The sequence below is a fragment of the Vanessa cardui genome, chromosome 11 (genome assembly GCF_905220365.1).
Source record: "Vanessa cardui chromosome 11, ilVanCard2.1, whole genome shotgun sequence".
In the NCBI taxonomy this organism is placed as follows: Eukaryota; Metazoa; Arthropoda; class Insecta; order Lepidoptera; family Nymphalidae; genus Vanessa; species Vanessa cardui.
The window spans coordinates 11150075-11168194 of record NC_061133.1 but is presented as its reverse complement, the minus strand read 5'-3'; the positions used below and the strand labels follow the sequence as shown (position 1 = coordinate 11168194).

General features: G+C 30.5%; 3 protein-coding genes and 1 non-coding gene across 4 annotated transcripts; all 4 read left to right on the top strand.

The window, feature by feature from the left end:
- Positions 1-1991: 1991 nt before the first annotated feature.
- On the top strand, positions 1992-2890 carry LOC124533673. The gene is made up of 2 exons (XM_047109091.1): positions 1992-2466; positions 2673-2890. The coding sequence occupies exons 1-2, from the start codon at positions 2078-2080 to the stop codon at positions 2731-2733; spliced, it is 450 nt and encodes a 149-aa protein (XP_046965047.1). The 5' UTR covers positions 1992-2077; the 3' UTR covers positions 2734-2890.
- A 4639-nt stretch (positions 2891-7529) lies between these two features.
- Positions 7530-8240, top strand: LOC124533587. The gene has a single exon (XM_047108965.1). It carries the CDS (start codon positions 7611-7613, stop codon positions 8115-8117), a length of 507 nt encoding a protein of 168 aa, XP_046964921.1. The 5' UTR covers positions 7530-7610; the 3' UTR covers positions 8118-8240.
- Positions 8241-10151: 1911 nt separating this feature from the next.
- Positions 10152-15135, top strand: LOC124533749 (sulfotransferase 1E1-like). The gene is made up of 8 exons (XM_047109223.1): positions 10152-10294; positions 11236-11370; positions 11525-11624; positions 11884-12076; positions 13072-13198; positions 13724-13818; positions 14262-14442; positions 14585-15135. The coding sequence occupies exons 1-8, from the start codon at positions 10207-10209 to the stop codon at positions 14692-14694; spliced, it is 1029 nt and encodes a 342-aa protein (XP_046965179.1). The 5' UTR covers positions 10152-10206; the 3' UTR covers positions 14695-15135.
- Positions 15039-15124, top strand: Trnay-gua. Its single transcript is given in 2 exon segments — positions 15039-15075; positions 15089-15124. It is a non-coding gene; the product is annotated as a tRNA-Tyr (tRNA).
- Positions 15136-18120: the final 2985 nt, after the last annotated feature.

Here is an 18120-nt window from a genome sequence, read left to right as displayed (position 1 = left end):
GGTATATAAAACGGTTTCAAGATGCATTTAAGCGATATTTCCAAATCCTTTTATTTACAGATTATACTAAAAGTTGAAGCCCACTTGTAAAAATATTGAACGTGATAATATCAAAGCAAAATAAGTTTGATTTATGTTTAACCAGCTGTCGATATTGAAGTTGCTTGATGGAAAAGAAGAAAATTAATCACTTGAGCATTTTATTTTACTTGTTTTAGAATATCAAGCACGATCATTTAACTAAACATTTTTTTATTCAAATTTATATTCGATTATTAGACGATGACCTTTAGTTGTAAATATCAAGCTTTCAAAAGGCTTAAAGCCAAGCAGCTTGAGGAGATGTAGGTCACGCGGTCCCGTTTACGAACCTACATTAAAATACCTGTAAGTATACGTTCTCAAGCTATTAAAAGACTAAGTTTATTTGACCGAAATAAAAACCTGCCGTGGAAACATTAAAGTACAACATTCTCTCCTTTTTTATTTTTATTCTAAAAATAATGTTCAAATTATATTAATATTATAATAATTTTCAATTTTACTCTGTTCAATCGATCAATCGTTCAATCTCACAGGTGCTTGCGTTCTATTCTAACACATTATTTGTTTCGTAGGTATCCTTATAGTTATTCGTGCTTTTAAGTATAAGATTGGATATTTCCTTTAATTTGTGTCTTTATTTTTTTATTCTAATCCCACTTGTCTTTAAAAAAACTCTAATAAAATAAAAATATTTAGCATTTCAGTATTTTATTTGCGATTTGATCGATTTCTTGATTTGATTTAAACTTTATTTAGCTAGTGATTTACGTCGAGCTTATATAAGTTATAGATAATAGCTTGCTTATATTAGACTGGAGTTTTAGATTGATAAATATCCCTCAATTCTACACGAAATTAATTGTTAAAATAAGTATATAGTAGTATAAGTATATACCTATTGTACGCTAAGGCTAGTTTATCTTTATACAAGATAATTCTAGCCTTAGTAACTTACAATGATAGAGATGGTGAGTTTGAATGCATTAAGTATGTTCAACCACGCATCTGTACATAAGCAATAAATACATGTTAAAATTAAGAGTTAAAAATTTACGGATTTGATAATGTCTTGTTGTAATTACCAGTGTTTTTTTAGCATTTCATTATTAATTTTACGTAGTCACGAGCTTTATATACAGTACATAATATGGAATTCAGGAATCCAACTTAAAATTGGATGTAAAATAAATATACTAAGCGTTTAACGAAAATCGATCTCTGAATAGACGTGACAAATAATCCAAAACAAATGTTTTACGATTTACCGTTTGTACAGTACAGTTAAGAGAGCAGGGCGAGCGCATCGCAACAGGTTGTTCGAGTCAATATAATCTGTGCCGACTATTTGTTGTCATGTTAGATTGATGCAATTTTCTTAATAATTTTATTTATTCAAGCAATATATGCCAAGTTTTCATTGAAAATTGCAATGCTCTTAACATTCAGATAATAATTCACAACGTTAAAAATATCTGGTCTGGTATATAATAGCTAAAAATTTTGTAGGTACATTATATTTATGTGTATATGTTAAGTACATTTAAAATACCTATTGTGCATCTTGTTTAAATAAATGTTTAGTCATATTTAATTTTTTGTTTATTATCTGCGCTAGTTACTCATGTAAACCCTTTAAAATATTATATTATAATATTTGTTAATACATTAATTTATTTATAATTATAATCCAACACTCACCAGCTTTCTTTAATGTGAGCTGGTTCTACATCTTAACGTATATTCATAATTACACGTGTAAATAATGTTTAGTAATTTCTAAGAATATATAAATTAGTTGTTAGAAAATCGTTCGTTTCTAAATATATGGTGTCCTATACCATCATATGTATGTATATAACGGCCTACATAGCGTTTTATTAATTCCAGTTTAAGTTAACTGGGTGGTGTGGTAAGATCGACCGCGCCTGTACCGCTATCTCGGCAAATAAATAAAAGATGCAGCGGAGAGTGGATACAAAGTGAGCTCCGCTAGCGAAGCCGTGTCTCAGTGCCTTTACAGACGACTAGCGAGATGGTCAACTACAAACGGGTGGTATGCGAGGTGGCAGTGTTGCTGGTGGTACTATCCGTCACCACCGCTGCGCCTGCCGCTGATTGCACTCATGCGCATTACGATCAACGACAGAATGGAACAGAAAACTATCGATTGAACATTGATGGTGTCGTTATAGCAGTTGCACCCGCGGAGTCACTTCTAGAAGCAGCCTCAGACCTGAGTGACTATTTCGATATGTCAAGCATTGATGTTTTACTTAAGCCGAGTACTGAAAGCCCATCTACGAAGCCCCAAGACAGTCTTAAGCCTGACGCCGAAAAGCCCATCAGTGACGTCAGCCTCAATTCAGACCTGCCCGCCCAAAAAAAAGATGCATCACTCAGAAAACAGGAGAAAGCTCAAAGGTAATTCATTTATAAAATATAACATAACATATTATTAATTCATTTCCGCTAATCAAAGCATCGATAAGATTATTTAAAAAAGGTCTCGTTGTCATTGATGAATTGTTAAAATCATAAGATACACGTAACACCTAACTATAAAAACCAAAAGATAATACGGTATTATATAGTCTGTATTATTGTTGACAAATGTTTTATTTTTTCAGACTGAAACACCGCCTCGCTAATGCTATAATACCATTGCTCCGAAGAACGCGCCATCAATAAAGTGAAATATGTATAAAAATCTGAAATAATGTTAAGGCTACGTGTGATCTGCAAAGTGCATTTATTATGTATAAATAATTTAAATCTAAGTTGTAAGATTGTATGTGAATTGTTTTGTTGAAAATAAATGATAATTTTTTATTGAAAAATCCCTAAATCGTTGTTTGTATTTTTAATATAATGTTAGAAGAAAGCTATAAGTTATTCATTTATAAAAAATATATATTTAATAACTGTTGTATATATATGTTATATACTGTTGTTGTTATATTTATATTTTGATGTTAGTTAAAAAATATATGTTATGTCGTATCGTATGTTGTATTTATTACAAGTTACTCGATCAATTTTTGACCGAAAGATTGATTAAAATTGTTATAAGTATAACTATTTGAATAATTATAATATAATAGTAATTGTAATAAATAATAAAGCAATTACTTAATTTTATTAAAAAAATAATATTAATATCTGAAAGGGTTTTAGTAGCGTCACCAACTTTTCATTGGATATTTTGTGAATGATTGTTTCACCATATAGTGATAAATAATAATAGTTCAATAGATATAATAAGGAAACAAAAAACTGCGAAACGTAAATGTTGAATTGGACTTCCCAAGTATTTTGTAATAATTTTTATACTTTTAAATGCATTACAAATTATTTACATTACAAAAATATAACGTGCTGTTTTTTAAATTTCAAATTGCCGGCCTTTTAAAGCTGGCTTAAGTCTTAAGGCCTTACTGATAGCGGTGAAAGTTTTGAAACCTTCTGACAGAGCATAACATGACATACATGAACAAGTATGACATATTAAGTTCATGAAAGCACAAGCTTTTACAGTACATTAGCAAAGTACAATATTATTTAATAAATTAATTTTATTTTAAGTTTTACTCAAATCGTTCTAAAATATATTGGTACAAGTAATTATATTTATATGTGTAGCAAAAAGTCGAAAGAGATGTACGTGAAATTGTTCTCTAAATTATTTTTCCTCCTTGGGTACGCTGCCCAAAACTTATCAAATAAGAGATTAGGATACATTTTACATTTATGTAGAAAACAATCTTATTAATAACTGTATTAGTTATGGTATGTTCTACGCAAAAAAAATATAAATAAACAAAAAGTAATTACTTACTTTTTCTTCGTGTGTATTTCTATTAATAAAAAATAGTCCTTAAATAATTGTTTAAGCTGAAAAAAATTATTAAATAAACATTATAAAAAACAATAATAATAATACAAGGTACTAATAAACAATATAAATATAGGTATATTTTTGAAACTGATAAAAACATTTCAGTTTGTATCAGGAAATTAGAAATCGACCGATATATTTTGATATAAAATAAATATATTGTATTTTTTACAATATCTTTTACTGAAAAATCCAATAGATGATGGCTATAATTTTAAGCAAACTGTACAAGTATAATTGTGTAATTTATTACGATCATAATACAACAAAAAAAATAAAAATACATCCTGCATAAACTTTAGTAACCTGTGTAATTTATATATGTATATTTTATAAGTGATTTGAGTTTTTTAATATATTATATGGTTTTAACTTGTACTCGTGTCTCGTACTTAAATATGAATTAAGTTGAAGTCACTAATCTGAGGTGCAAAGTGTTCCAGTTTCGATTGTCGAATCGAACTTTATATTGGATTTACATAAGGTGAAAATAAATAATAAATCATTACTTCTGATTTCCCATAACACAAGTGCTCTAGCTACTTACAATGGGATTAAAGCAATGAATGTGTCATTGTCCAATATTTATTTTATTTAATAATTAGAAGATCTACAAGGACGATAATAGGCTATTTGACTAGTTTTTAAAATCCATTTTATATTATTTAGTAAAAGTTAATGAACCCAGTAAAAGTTATTTTTTTTTTATTTGTAGTACATATTTGCCGAAAAATCTCATAATAAAATATCCCTATTTAAATAGCGCGCGAAAACGCTACTTGGACAATATGGCGCTGCAAGGGGGTCGGTGACGTCACTTTCTTGTATTTTAATCTGTATAAATTAAGTATTATTTTCAACTTTCTTTAGTAAATAACCATTTTCAAACTCATAATATACAATGATTACAATAATTCACGATTTATTTTTCGCATTGTCAATTAGTTTATTGTTATTGAGAAAAATCACGTGAAATAGAACGCGGATTACAGGATTTTTTTATATATCTGTGCTCAATATAACCTTTAAAATATGGAGCAATGTAATTTTTCTGTATATTTATTTATACGAAATGACCTACTGTCTCTTATAAATGATGGACATAATAGATGCGAAAGTTCATTAAAAACTTAGCTTTCACTGGCTATTAGGATTCAGATAAAATAATATAGAAAGAGGACATTGACCTTTGTATTCTAGAAATTTGTTTTCGACTTGTACATAGGACTTATTTCATATTTATTTATTTTTTTATTCGTACTATAATTTAAATAATGTGTTAAAGTATATGTGTATCTAATTATTTTAATTGTAAACTCAGTAGGTACATATATTTTTTGATTTCTTCAAAAATATGAGCAATTTATTTGACAATGATTTATTAATTAACTGATGTAAAGATAATTACGATATAGTCTTACGCATTTTGACCCTAAAATTCACTACTTAGTTGTTACCTTAACAATAGCTAAAAATATATAAGATATTGTCAAAATTTAAAACGTAAGGGAACACACAGACAAAGACTAAGTATATTTCGCTGACTATCTTTCGTCGATTCTTCTCAGGGCATTTTCATTTTCCGTACCGGTGGTATTTTGAAGTGTGACAATCAAAAGGTAAATCATAAGCATTCGTATTACGGTATTAATATTAGTTCATTTAGTAGTCTTTGCTAGTTACAGGTTTAGTGCTTTTCTGTACCAACTGTACTTGAGTGCCTAGGTTGTACTTTCTCTGCAAGAGTCAATGATCATACATATATTAAGTTATTAATACGTTAAAGCAAAACAAATAAATAAGCAAACTCCATTTCGCATTCTAAATACTAGTAAAAATACAAAAAATTGTCAGTATGTTCAATAGTTATACGCCCTATACCTATAAACATTTACCAACTTTATTTGATCTTACGAAAAATAAAAGTAGTATTAGCATATACCTACAAATAAATTGCCAACAGAAACCTTAATATATTTTGTGAAATTTGTTTTTTTGGTATATTGTGGTACCACCCACTTGTCACTTGTCACCGCTAAACAGCAATACTTCGTATCTTCGTATTCCGGATTCAACATGAGTGAGCTAGAGTAACTATAGAATTAAAGGATAATTTTAGTTTCCAATGTGCATTAGCAATATATGATTGACACTTCTTGCAGCACTGATGTCTATGGACGTTGGGGACCAACGAACATTTCAATCAATCTGTAAATATTTAAATATGGTTATTTTAAAAACACATTCAGTTTTACATACGTAGAAAGTTTATAGAGACATATATACAATGTTAGATATACACTACATCCTGTCAAAATGTAAAAGTTTCATATCAATCGAATTAAAAAGTCGTTTTGTAGGTTACGAGATTATCAGCAACAAATTTACAAATGTTATTAAGGTCTACTTTATTTATAGCTTTATTATTTACTAACACGCGTGTATATAAAGTGTTTTATTAATTAAGTATTACTGCAGAATTAATAATCGCTTGTGATATATAATATAATAAAAACCTTTATTTGCTAACAAATGCACTTGTAAATAGTTACTTATTTATAACATACTACTATAATATTCAATATAGTTTAATGCATTTAAGTATGTACAGGTTCTTCATTAAACAATTTGTTTTATTCATCACTGTCATGGAAATAAATTTTGCGTATATAAGCAGGAAATAAAAATAAATACAAATGGATCAATCAACATCTTCAGAGTAGCAGGCTAAGGAGTTAGTGAGCAGTAGTTCAGCAATAAATTAAGAAAGGAAAAAGAAAATACATCGAATGTATTTTCTTTTTCCTGATGATGAGACTTGAATCAATCTTGTCTCAAACGAAACCAAACTAATTATCAACTAACTTGCAACTTAACTTACTAAAATACTTACACTAACAATCTAATAAATATCCAATAAAAACTTTTATAGTAATTTCCAATAAACAAGACGATCTATTAAAAATTCTACTTTAGCTCATCATTGTCGATACACAGTTAATATCGACACTTAGCTGTAACGTAAACGTTAGTATGGATCTAAGAGTAACGGTACTCGGAACTGTAGGATCACAGGCTTAAGGTAACTGCTCCTAGAATAATTTGTCCATTTATATTACTCGTTCAATAATTTCGATGGTAAGCAATGTGCGCGTGCGCAGTTTATAGGAAACTCGGTTATCATATCGATGACCCGCGGTCACAGTCAAAGGTGACACACTTACAGCGACTCCACAATACAAGACGATACGATTATATTAAGAAAGCATTGTAATCATATGAAAAAAGTATTGTTTTATTTGTCGCTATAAAAAGATACCTCATTCTTTTCTTACCTAATAATAATTATAATATATTATTGTTCTTATTTGTGTAATGTTTTGCGTATCAAATTCATTCAGTTGCGAAAATAATTAAAGAAAGCTTAATATATGTATAGCATTATATTTTTGCACAATCTAGATTTGTATCCACTGCCCCACTGGGAGATTGCAAGCAGTAAGTGTCACACGTGCTATATGTAAAACTAAAAGCGTTCGTGCCGTTTTAACCGTTACAATGTACTCGATTCATCTCGCGACTGGTTCGCGGGTGCTCAGTTAAAGGAACGCGAGAAATGACAGCGTCCAGTCGCCGACCACTGGGTGAATGAGACGCACGCGCATGCACGATGCTGTTATTGCTCGCATGCCTGTTAGCCGCCGCGGCCGCCGCGCCAAGCTACGACCAGCGACAGGACGGCAATTTTAACCTCCAAACGGATGTACAAAATGTCGTCCTACTCATTGGCTTACCGAAAAAATTACCCTTCGGTAACGTTCTTGGCTATTTCCTAAGGAACTCAAAGACAGGAAATGACAACATACAAGCACAGGACAGGTCTGATAACCATGTCATGGAAGCCTTCGTGGAACCTAGCACGCCGTATCGAGTAGAAATCGGTTCCGAAGGTGAGCGATCGGTGGAAGGCGACAGTGGCAGCAGGCGTGATGAAGAGGTAGTTATCGCTGGTCGGCGGCGTTTTGAAACGGAACCACAGCACGAAGACGAAATGAAGCTCATAGGAGCGACTGAACAGTGTGGTCCGGAACGTGAAAGAGATCCAGTGACGCTCGCCTGCCGTTTCCGCGATTCAGTTCCAGAAAAGACGCCTGAAGTAGTTTCCTCTACAGCGTAACAACGTTCCGTCTAATTACGTACATTATGTATTTATATTATAAGTTAAATTATTTTTTACGCCTTATATTTGTGATTAATTGTAAATTATTTTTATAATAATAGAGTAAAGTAATTTTAAAAACAGTAATCTCTTATTTACCACGTGTCAGTAGTGTCATAAGAGGATATAAATATTATCACAACTCAAATGAATATCAGATATTATTAAACTCATTGTGCCTCGCGTTATTTGCACAGTAATAATAATAAACACATTGCTTATTTTTATAATAAGAACAGTTTAATTATTATACTATAACAACAACAAAATAAGAAATGATAATATTTTACTTTTCTATTTATATAATTAAGAATATATACAGTTATGCCTTAAAAACTTTTATCTAAAACACAATGTTCAACAGAAATTACCGACGCAGTTGAATCTATTATTAGCTTATCATCACGTTCGTTTGTTCATTTGTTATTATTAGACTGACGCTATCAATAAAGATCAATATATTGTACTTTTAAATTAAATTAAGAGCTATCAACATTCGAACGGAAGAAGTATCCTTCATATACAGAATGTCATGAAAATACATATTTATATATTTTTAGTATATGCTAGATGATATCCACGATCCTGTCGGCGTTTTACATATAAAAGAAAAGTTTATCTGTATAACGTATTTATGCTTGGTGGTAGGACCTTGTGCTAGCCCCTCTGCATAGGTACCTCATCTCATCATATTCTACCGCTAAACTGCTGTTTAGCAGGAACACAACAATATTGGGTACTGCTGTACCCAATATTGTTGTGTTCCTGTTTGAAAGATGATTGAGCCAGTGTAACTGCAGGAACATAACATCTTAGTTACTAAAGGTGGTAGCGCATTTGCGATGTAAGAAATGTTTAACATTTCTTATAGCGCCAATGTCTATGGGCGCTGGTTACCACTTAACATCAGATGGCATATTTGCTTGTCCACCTACCTAACCCATAAAAAAAGTTAATATATATCTTCTCGTCCTAATCCCAGTCTTAGGAATCGGGTATACATAGGCTATGCCTAAGTATGATTATGTAAAATGGTGTAATTATCAGTTCAGTGACTCGATTCGCGATAAGGTAACAGACAGATAGAATTACTTTCACATTTATTAAATTATTTCTTTATAAAGTAAAAGTTCTAAAATATATTAAGGATCGTATTATCCATAATGCAGTGTTAACAACTGCGTAGACCCCAGTCCATGAAAAAATCTCTTATTTCAATAAGATTATGTCCTATCTTTGTAACGGAGATAAAAAACACTTACATAGAAAAAACAACGCAATAATGAATAAAATTGCAATGTGATGGAAAATAATATTTTCAGCATGCAGGCGTTCGAGATATGGTTAATCCAGTCCTGATCCTAAATGTATTGATTCATCATCATTACACAGTATAAAATAAAGACGTTTACCGCTGTCTGTTCCTATGTATGCTTAGATCTTTAAAATTACACAACGGAATTTGATGCGTTTTTTTTTTAATCGTGTGATGGAGAGGAAGGCCTTTGTATGTAATATATGTACAATATAGTAAAGAAACAAGAAAAAATCTGTAGTATATTAAGTATCATTATTCGTTTCCTTTGTGTTTTTCTATGTTGCCTTGGGTCTGGGTGTTTGCGGTACCGTCGTTACTTCAGATTTTCCATAACACAAGTGCTTTAGCTACTTACATCGGGAGCAGAGTAATTTATGTGATGTTTTTTATTTCTTTATTTAAACAGCATTGTACCCGTGCTAGTTATCTATAACTACCGTATGGTTTGCATCGGGGGACATGTCAAGCCTCTTGAAGTCACGAATACGAATCGGGGATACCCCTAAAATATAGAGTATATCTCAACAAAACAAATATTGCATTTTTTATTGATTATTTACTTTCTTACAATGAAAATAAAAATGATGATAACATCTGTTTATCTACAGGTGCTTATGTATTTAATGTTAAGATTACGTTTTAAACTTTTATCTTTATTCAACGTTACATAAAAACTCGATACTCCTACATTACTTCAGTTTTATATCTCGAAGTGATAGGGTTGTTATAATGACTAACAAGAGTGATAAAAATTTTCCATACGAAATCAAAGAATTAACACCCGATGAAAATGAAGAAATAAGGAATCTTCGGAAAGGTTTGCCTAGACGTTTATTTAAAATTTCTTATTTAACTATATCAAGACTTACGAGACCACGACTAACGGTATAAATTTCACGAAAAAATATCTAACGATATTTTTCATGAATAGCGTGATGCGCATTCAAAAAGAACAGCGATTTGGGATTTTAACGTAATTAATTATATATAGTGCTTATTTATTACTTTAACTTATATAATTAATTATAACTGTAACTTCCTTCGTCTCAAAAACTTTGTTTTCTCTCATCAACTTTGCTTTTTTGCGGATGGCTGACTAGCGGTAGATTTATAAAACTTTATAGTACACAAACCGTCGCCTCTCATTTCCCATTTGAAGGCAATCACATTACTTTTAATAACAATATAAAAAAACCTTCTAAATTTTTATGCGTCAACGTGCTATGCATACAAATATAGAAATACATAACTCCGTTCGTTTTTCAAGAGGTGGTTTGTGATATTATTATTACTGCATTATTTTTTGCTTTTATTTGTGCTGAGAGGGCACAGGTTATTTCGCCAATGTCACCTGCGATGGAGATTGAACTGTACAGGCTTAATTTAATTTTAAAGGCATAACAGTAGTAGACTTTGTCGACGGAATATTCATTTGTTCTAGTAGGGTCTTTATGTCATTTAAATGTCATAGGACGTCATGGGATCAAATTAAACATAACACTACAACAGAAGCTAAAGTATATCTTGTTTTGATATTGTTATGCATTTAACTGTCATTCGTAATCAGTTTGGATCAACAATCCGACATTGACAAGAACCTGCATCTAATCTCGAATACTTGTTGAAGTAATTCTTGAATTTAGATATCTGATTATCTACATTATTACTTAAATGTGCCTGTAATTTTCTTTTGCTGATTTGACTTAAAAAAAATATGAAACGAACAATTAAAATATAAGCATACGGATTTTTTTTCAGCAAAAGCTTTGGATTTCGTGCGTATTGGACCAAAAGGATACTTCTTGACGAAGAGATATGCAGAGGAAGCTGCGAATATTTACAACTTTCCGATTAAAAATGATGATATTTTCGTAGTTTCATACCCAAAATCCGGTAGGTTATCATCATTTATACAAATTTGCAAGACTTTGATAAATATTTAACTCCAGCGAATTCGTTTTAATAAATAATAATATTTACTACATTCAGATGAAAAATCTCATTTTTATATCTAGTTCTATTTAATACGTATTTCTTTAATGTAAAGGTACAACTTGGACTCAGGAGTTAGTGTGGTTGCTGCAGAACAATCTGGATTATGAGAAGGCTAAATCGGTGATGCTCAACGACAGGTTTCCCTTCTTGGAGTAAGTATATAGGTATAGGGTTAAGGCGTTCAAATCTGATTAATAATAACCTTTGGATAAAATACAACATTAAAAAAATCAGTAACAAAATTGTAATTAACAACGTTTAGGCATACTAACATAGTTTTAAGAAGTTCTGTTACTATAACTTTAAGAATAAATGACCCGAATGAATTCGAAAATCAATATGTTTTCAAAATTACTATCAGGAATCAATTTAGAGGTCGTAAAAGTTAAAATCGTATACATAATTTTTCAGAATAACAATTTTCGATGAAGCAGACGCAGTTAGGGAATCTGCTGGAAAAATGCAAAATGATGGAATCAGTGACTTAGTAAATGCAATGCTACCATTGACTGTTGATCAAATAAAGGAGTTACCTTCGCCGAGATTCATCAAAACCCATTTACCTATGTCACTTCTTCCACCAAACATGTTAGACACTGCAAAGGTAAATCTTCACTGTAAATCCTAAAGAGTGATGTCCATTAATATTAATCTCTTATTCGTCGGAAATATTATTTGAAGAACGGATTCAACTCTCAATGTCTCTGCGGTTGGAAGAAATTCATAGCAATATGAATGACAGATTGCTCCACGGGCGGCTTTTAATTTAAACACAAAACAGACACATCTAACTAAATACTAGATCTTTGATTGATATGAGAGCGTTGAGTAAGATGCGTGATGAGATGATATTTTTCTATGCCTGCTGCAACAGGAGGAGAAATTGCAAATAAACAACGGAGTTCTTGAACAATATACATATAGGATTTTAAACTAACATGGTTATTTTTATTATTAAAGTTATTAATTTCGGGATATTTACCATGTTTTTTATTTTTGTTCGGTGGAGCTCGATATTTCGACATTGTCTACGAATGTCTTGTTCACGAGACTGAAGTGTGCGGGTAGATGCTGATAATGTTAGAGGTGTCCGTATCGAACTACCTCCTTTCTTGTACGTTTGCTACGTAAACACCGGTCACCACTACTATTGTCACTTTCACCCCTACCATTGTCACTAGTCGAATTTATTTTATGTACACTCGACACTCGATCCCGTGTTTTGCAGACGAAACTCACCGTATCAATTCGCGAATTTTTTATTTTATTTTTATTTTGCGGGGGTTTGCATAATTTTATTATTGGATTCCATACTCTCGACAGAGAGTATATAGAGAGGATGGGTTTCAACTGTCGCGTTTTAGATAAAATATAATTAAATTAAATAAAATTGGGATAAGGGCATGAGGATGGTGATGACGATTCAGTGCCTCATCCCTGATCACGTAACAGATATAGAGTTAGCATTACATCAGTTATGTTCAAATGGATTGAATAAAAAGTACCAACATGTTGTTTAAGATTTTTATTTAGAAATAAACACTTATTTTACCTACGTTTTATTGTGTCCAATACTACTAATTCATTTTTTATTTAAAGGTAGTTTATATCGCAAGAGATCCTAGAGACGTAGTAGTTTCCTTCTACCATCACCACAAACTTATGAAAATAATATCGCCCGACACAGGATTCAAACAAGATTTGGATCTCTTTATCCAAAACAAAAGTAAGTTTGCCTGAATTTATGTTCATTTAATTTGCTTTATTTCAATAATTTAATTGTTTTTACTTAACCAAAATAAATGACGATGCAATTATACATATTATCTGATGATCAAACTATATTATTACGATGAGACAACATACCGATCAATTATTAAATTGTAAAAATAATTGAAAAATAATGTTGAATTGAATATTAATTCAATTCAACATTATTTTCAATAATTGAATATTAATTAAATTATTTACAGCTCCAATTTACCATTGTCAAGGACTAAAACTAATAAAACTTAGATCGTACATACGTACGTACATGTATTATCATCACCTAAAATGCTTGCAATATTTAATTCAGATGATTTCTTTGATAGAAACAATAAATTCAGTTCTCTTAAAACTTTCTAAATGAAACTGCTAAATGACTAAATGAATGCCCATTTAATATTATAGCTTTGGATTCCTACCTTACCTGACCGCTAAGACTATCATTAATATAAATATTTATATGCATTTTAAAATTGTGTTACAGTTTTATGGACACCATATTTTGACCATGTGATGGAAGCATGGCAAAAACGCAATCACCCAAACATGCTGTTTTTATTTTATGAAGAGTTATCTAAGGTTTGTAAGATTTTTATTAGAAACAGATTATATTTAACATTAAAATATTTTAAACTGTAAAGAGAGTAGAAACAACTTATTTCATTTAATATTTTTGTTCCAACATCTTGTATTTTACGTTTACAATTTATTTCATTTTTACGACATATAAGTATTTGTTTATTATTTGTTATGTAATATTTTTATATTTTTTTTCATATGAGAATATTTGATTTCTTTATTCGATGATATTTAAACATATATTTGTATGTGTATATATATATATATATATATATATATATATATATATATATATATAGTATATGTATATGTATGTGTATCTGTCTAGCTAAGCTACGATAAGAGTTTACTGTAAACAATATTTTTCATAGACTGTTTTCGTTATTTACGTGTATATAAGCGTGTAATAATTTTCCGCAATTATAACATAATTTGAATTTTAGGATTTATCAGCATCCATAAGACGCGTAGCGAAGTTCCTCGGTAAGGAAATATCTGATGAACAAGTGACAACGCTCCGAGAACACCTTAAATTTGACAACTTCAAAAACAACGCGTCTGTCAACATGGAACATTTAAAAGATGTTGGTATATTCCAAAAAAACGAAGCTTTCGTGCGAAAAGGTAGAACATTAAGTATTTATAATGATAATATACAAACCATTTAAATAACTAAAAAATAATAGTAACTTAATAATTGGGATCAGGTATTGCTTTTTCATATTGAAGTATCTAATTATATTATGCATAATTATTTGTTTCGCAGGTAAAGTTGGAGGTTGGCGAGATTATTTTGACGACGAAATGACGGCAAAGGCTGACAAATGGATTGCGGACAATATCCGTGATACTGATTTTCGTTTTCCCCATTTTTAAACTGATAACAGATAAAATAATTAATGTCTCAGCTGTCAACTATTAATGCTGATCGTATGCTATTATTGTTATTATATTAGTTTTTTACAATTTTAGGCGACAAACATATACCGATGTACTAGTAACAAGCCATTTTTTTTCAGTAGATTGCATATTCTAGTATATACACAGATCCGGCTTAATCCAGGGCGATGAATGTTAGGAGAGGTGAAATCTTTTTTGTGGGGAGCGGAGATCACCAAACAACAACTCGTATGGCGCATGTTGTGCTTAAGACGGCAGTACTGAGATTTATTAAGCGAAATGTCAAAAATGCACGTTCATTTAATAATTTTGTACATGTGCCTTCGATAGCTCAGTTGGTAGAGCGGTGGACTGTAGCCGTGAGATTGTCATCCATAGGTCGCTGGTTCAAATCCGGCTCGAAGGATTTTTTTTCTTGACAATGAATACAATTACTTTTACTCAAATTTCTTTAAACCACAAATGCTTATCTTATTTTATCTTACAACAAAACGAATGAAAAATATTTCGATTCGAATTATCGAAATGGGTATGAATTATATTTATTAAATAAATGTGAAATAACAAAATTGTTAAGTTTATTTGCTTAGGTGCCGTTTATTCTTCACAAATTGACTTTTAGAAATATTTGAAGAGTAAATACCTAGAATGTATTAGAGTTATTGCTTGTACTCAATAATATTATTGTATTATAATATTCATATATATTCCGTTTTACGTCAGATATAAATAAATCATCAGAATAAGGGTGACGATGTTTATTTTAACGGTAGCCTTTATAACTATAAAAATCAAAATATACAAATATTTTATTTGATTACGCTTTATAGGTTCTTATAACCATAACAGTACACAATAGTATTAAATATAAAGTTAAAATCCATTGGTTCGTAATGCAGAATTTTACCAAGACCTTCAAGAAATGCAGCTACTCTTTAAAATATCTTGAAATACTAAATTTAAGCCTTGTTCAAAACCCAATTTCAGCACAGATCCAGAAGACTTTATTCCATGAATGAACGCGCTACACGCTACACGCTTTATTGTTACATGAATATCTTTGTTTTGCCAATACATGGAAACGACAAACTTTTCCAAAGATATAATATACTACTCAATTCAGTAAAAATGGCGAATTAAGCGCCTGCTAAAATTTATAAGTTATATCTGTTTAGAGCAATTGTCAACTATTTAGAAAAGAAATAGTTATGTTATTTTTATTTGGTTATAGTTTGCTAATGGTTTTTCAGTATGAAATTGTGTTACGTGTTTTCTAAAACAATATCTATGGCGTTGCATTTTGCAATTTATTTTGTTTTGTTAATTTGAGTTACCGTTATAAGAAACCTTTATCTGTTATGTCACGTTGACAGGATTAATATATTAGATAATATAAACTTTAATAAATGATTATATTAGTTGATTAAAGAACGTTTAGTCCCGCTTTGATAATTATGATAATAGAGCAATAGACAAGATAATATCACACGCGGAATCAGAAAGATTGTTTGTTTCACGTGGAAGAAATTATGTCGCGCTAGTTATGAATTTAAAAAATCAAAATATTTTTGTCCTATTACTCCAAAGTTATATACTTATAATGCAAACAGGTCTAAGGTATCATTGGAATACGACTGTGGTTAAAACACAGCGGTATTGCTAGTCGGAGAACTACATTATGCGTAATAATTAAGCATCTAAAAGTTTTTCAATATTTTTGGAGTATGTTGCAACTAAAAATATGAACTAAAACTAGTTACTGTATAAATCTTGACCGCGTGGAATGGTGGCAAGAATGCTAGCAGCATTTCCCCGTTGATGCGTAATTCCGATCCTCTGGGCAAAAAACGAACCAGCCCTCCTGTCACCAGTGGAGGCAATGAGGCGAGGTGATATACTTTTGATAATAACTTAATAAATTGACTACTTAGAAAATAACATATCAAGAATATATTTCCAATATTCGATTTCTAAGTCCATGTTAATGTCTTTACAGCTCAAAACTACTGAATAAAATTTGCATTCGTTTTTTTGTTTTTATTATTACCAGGAAACATACAATGATTTAAATGTATTTATATAATAAATGTTGGTCAACAGTTATTAAAATACGGTTATTATTGGCTTAAATTGCAATTGTTCCGCATGTTTGGTACTATTATTTCTGCCACAACCAATAAAGAGCTAAATTATAAATACTAGACACGATAAGACGGTGACAATCACCAATGAGCTGAGATGGCCCAGTGGTTAGAACGCGTGTATCTTAACCGATGATTTCGGGTTCAAGCCCAGGCAAGCACCACTATATATATATATTTTGTGTTTATTGTGCTTTTATATGTGCTTAATTTGTGTTTATAATTCATCTCGTGCTCGGCAGTGAAGGAAAACATCGTAAGGAAACCTGCATGTGTCTAATTTTATCGAATATGTTCCAAATCCTCTCCTTAATGGAAGAGGAGACCTTAGCCCAGCAGTGAGTAATTTACAGACTGTTACTTTACTTTACGATTAGACGGTGACAATCACCTAGTAAAAACTAATATTGTCTGTATATACAACCTATTTCAATGGAAGTACGAATAAAAATAAGCAAACCTTAGATTGACGTATTTCGTGCGATTTGCTAATAACTCATGATTTATACCTATATCTTTATTTATAATACAACACAGTTACACTTTACTAATTATACTTCCAAAATTCCAATAACGATTTCGCCGACTTTCAAAACGTCATTTTTTGTATAATCCATAGTGGATATTATACTCGTAGATTAATCGAGCGCTCGGCTGTTAATTTGCTGTCAATTGTTTATTTGGCTTTTCTCCTTTTATGGTTAGAATAAATCATAAATAAATATAATTATCATTGTCTTAGATAATAATCATCTGTTCAATTTGACAACACTCGGTAATAATAAATAATTAATATATAGTGTAATTACAAATTAACAAGATAATAACTTAATAGTGATAATAAAACGAATATTATGTACTTAGTAATAATGTAGAAAAATAATTACACATTTGAATTGTTTTATTACCCTGATCTTAAAGGTTTCTCATATTAAATAAACAAGTATTGGAAACGACTACTTACCTATTGTAGTTCATTTGTTGTCCGTTGTTAAAGAAATCGGTCCTAACAGGAAATTAATCTAAGTAATTTACTCTACAAGGCTAATTGAAATATAGTTAAGTAATAATGCCTAGTTCTATTTTAACTGTTTGGGTTTTGAAATCTGAAATATTTTTTTATATCATTCGTAGATATTTATATAAATTAATTTAATATTCTTCTAAACTTCTAAAAAAATTAGTTTATCAGATCGACATGTATGTATGTAACATTGTTAGATTTTAATTATATTTGAGTGTGATGACCAATTTAGGTTTC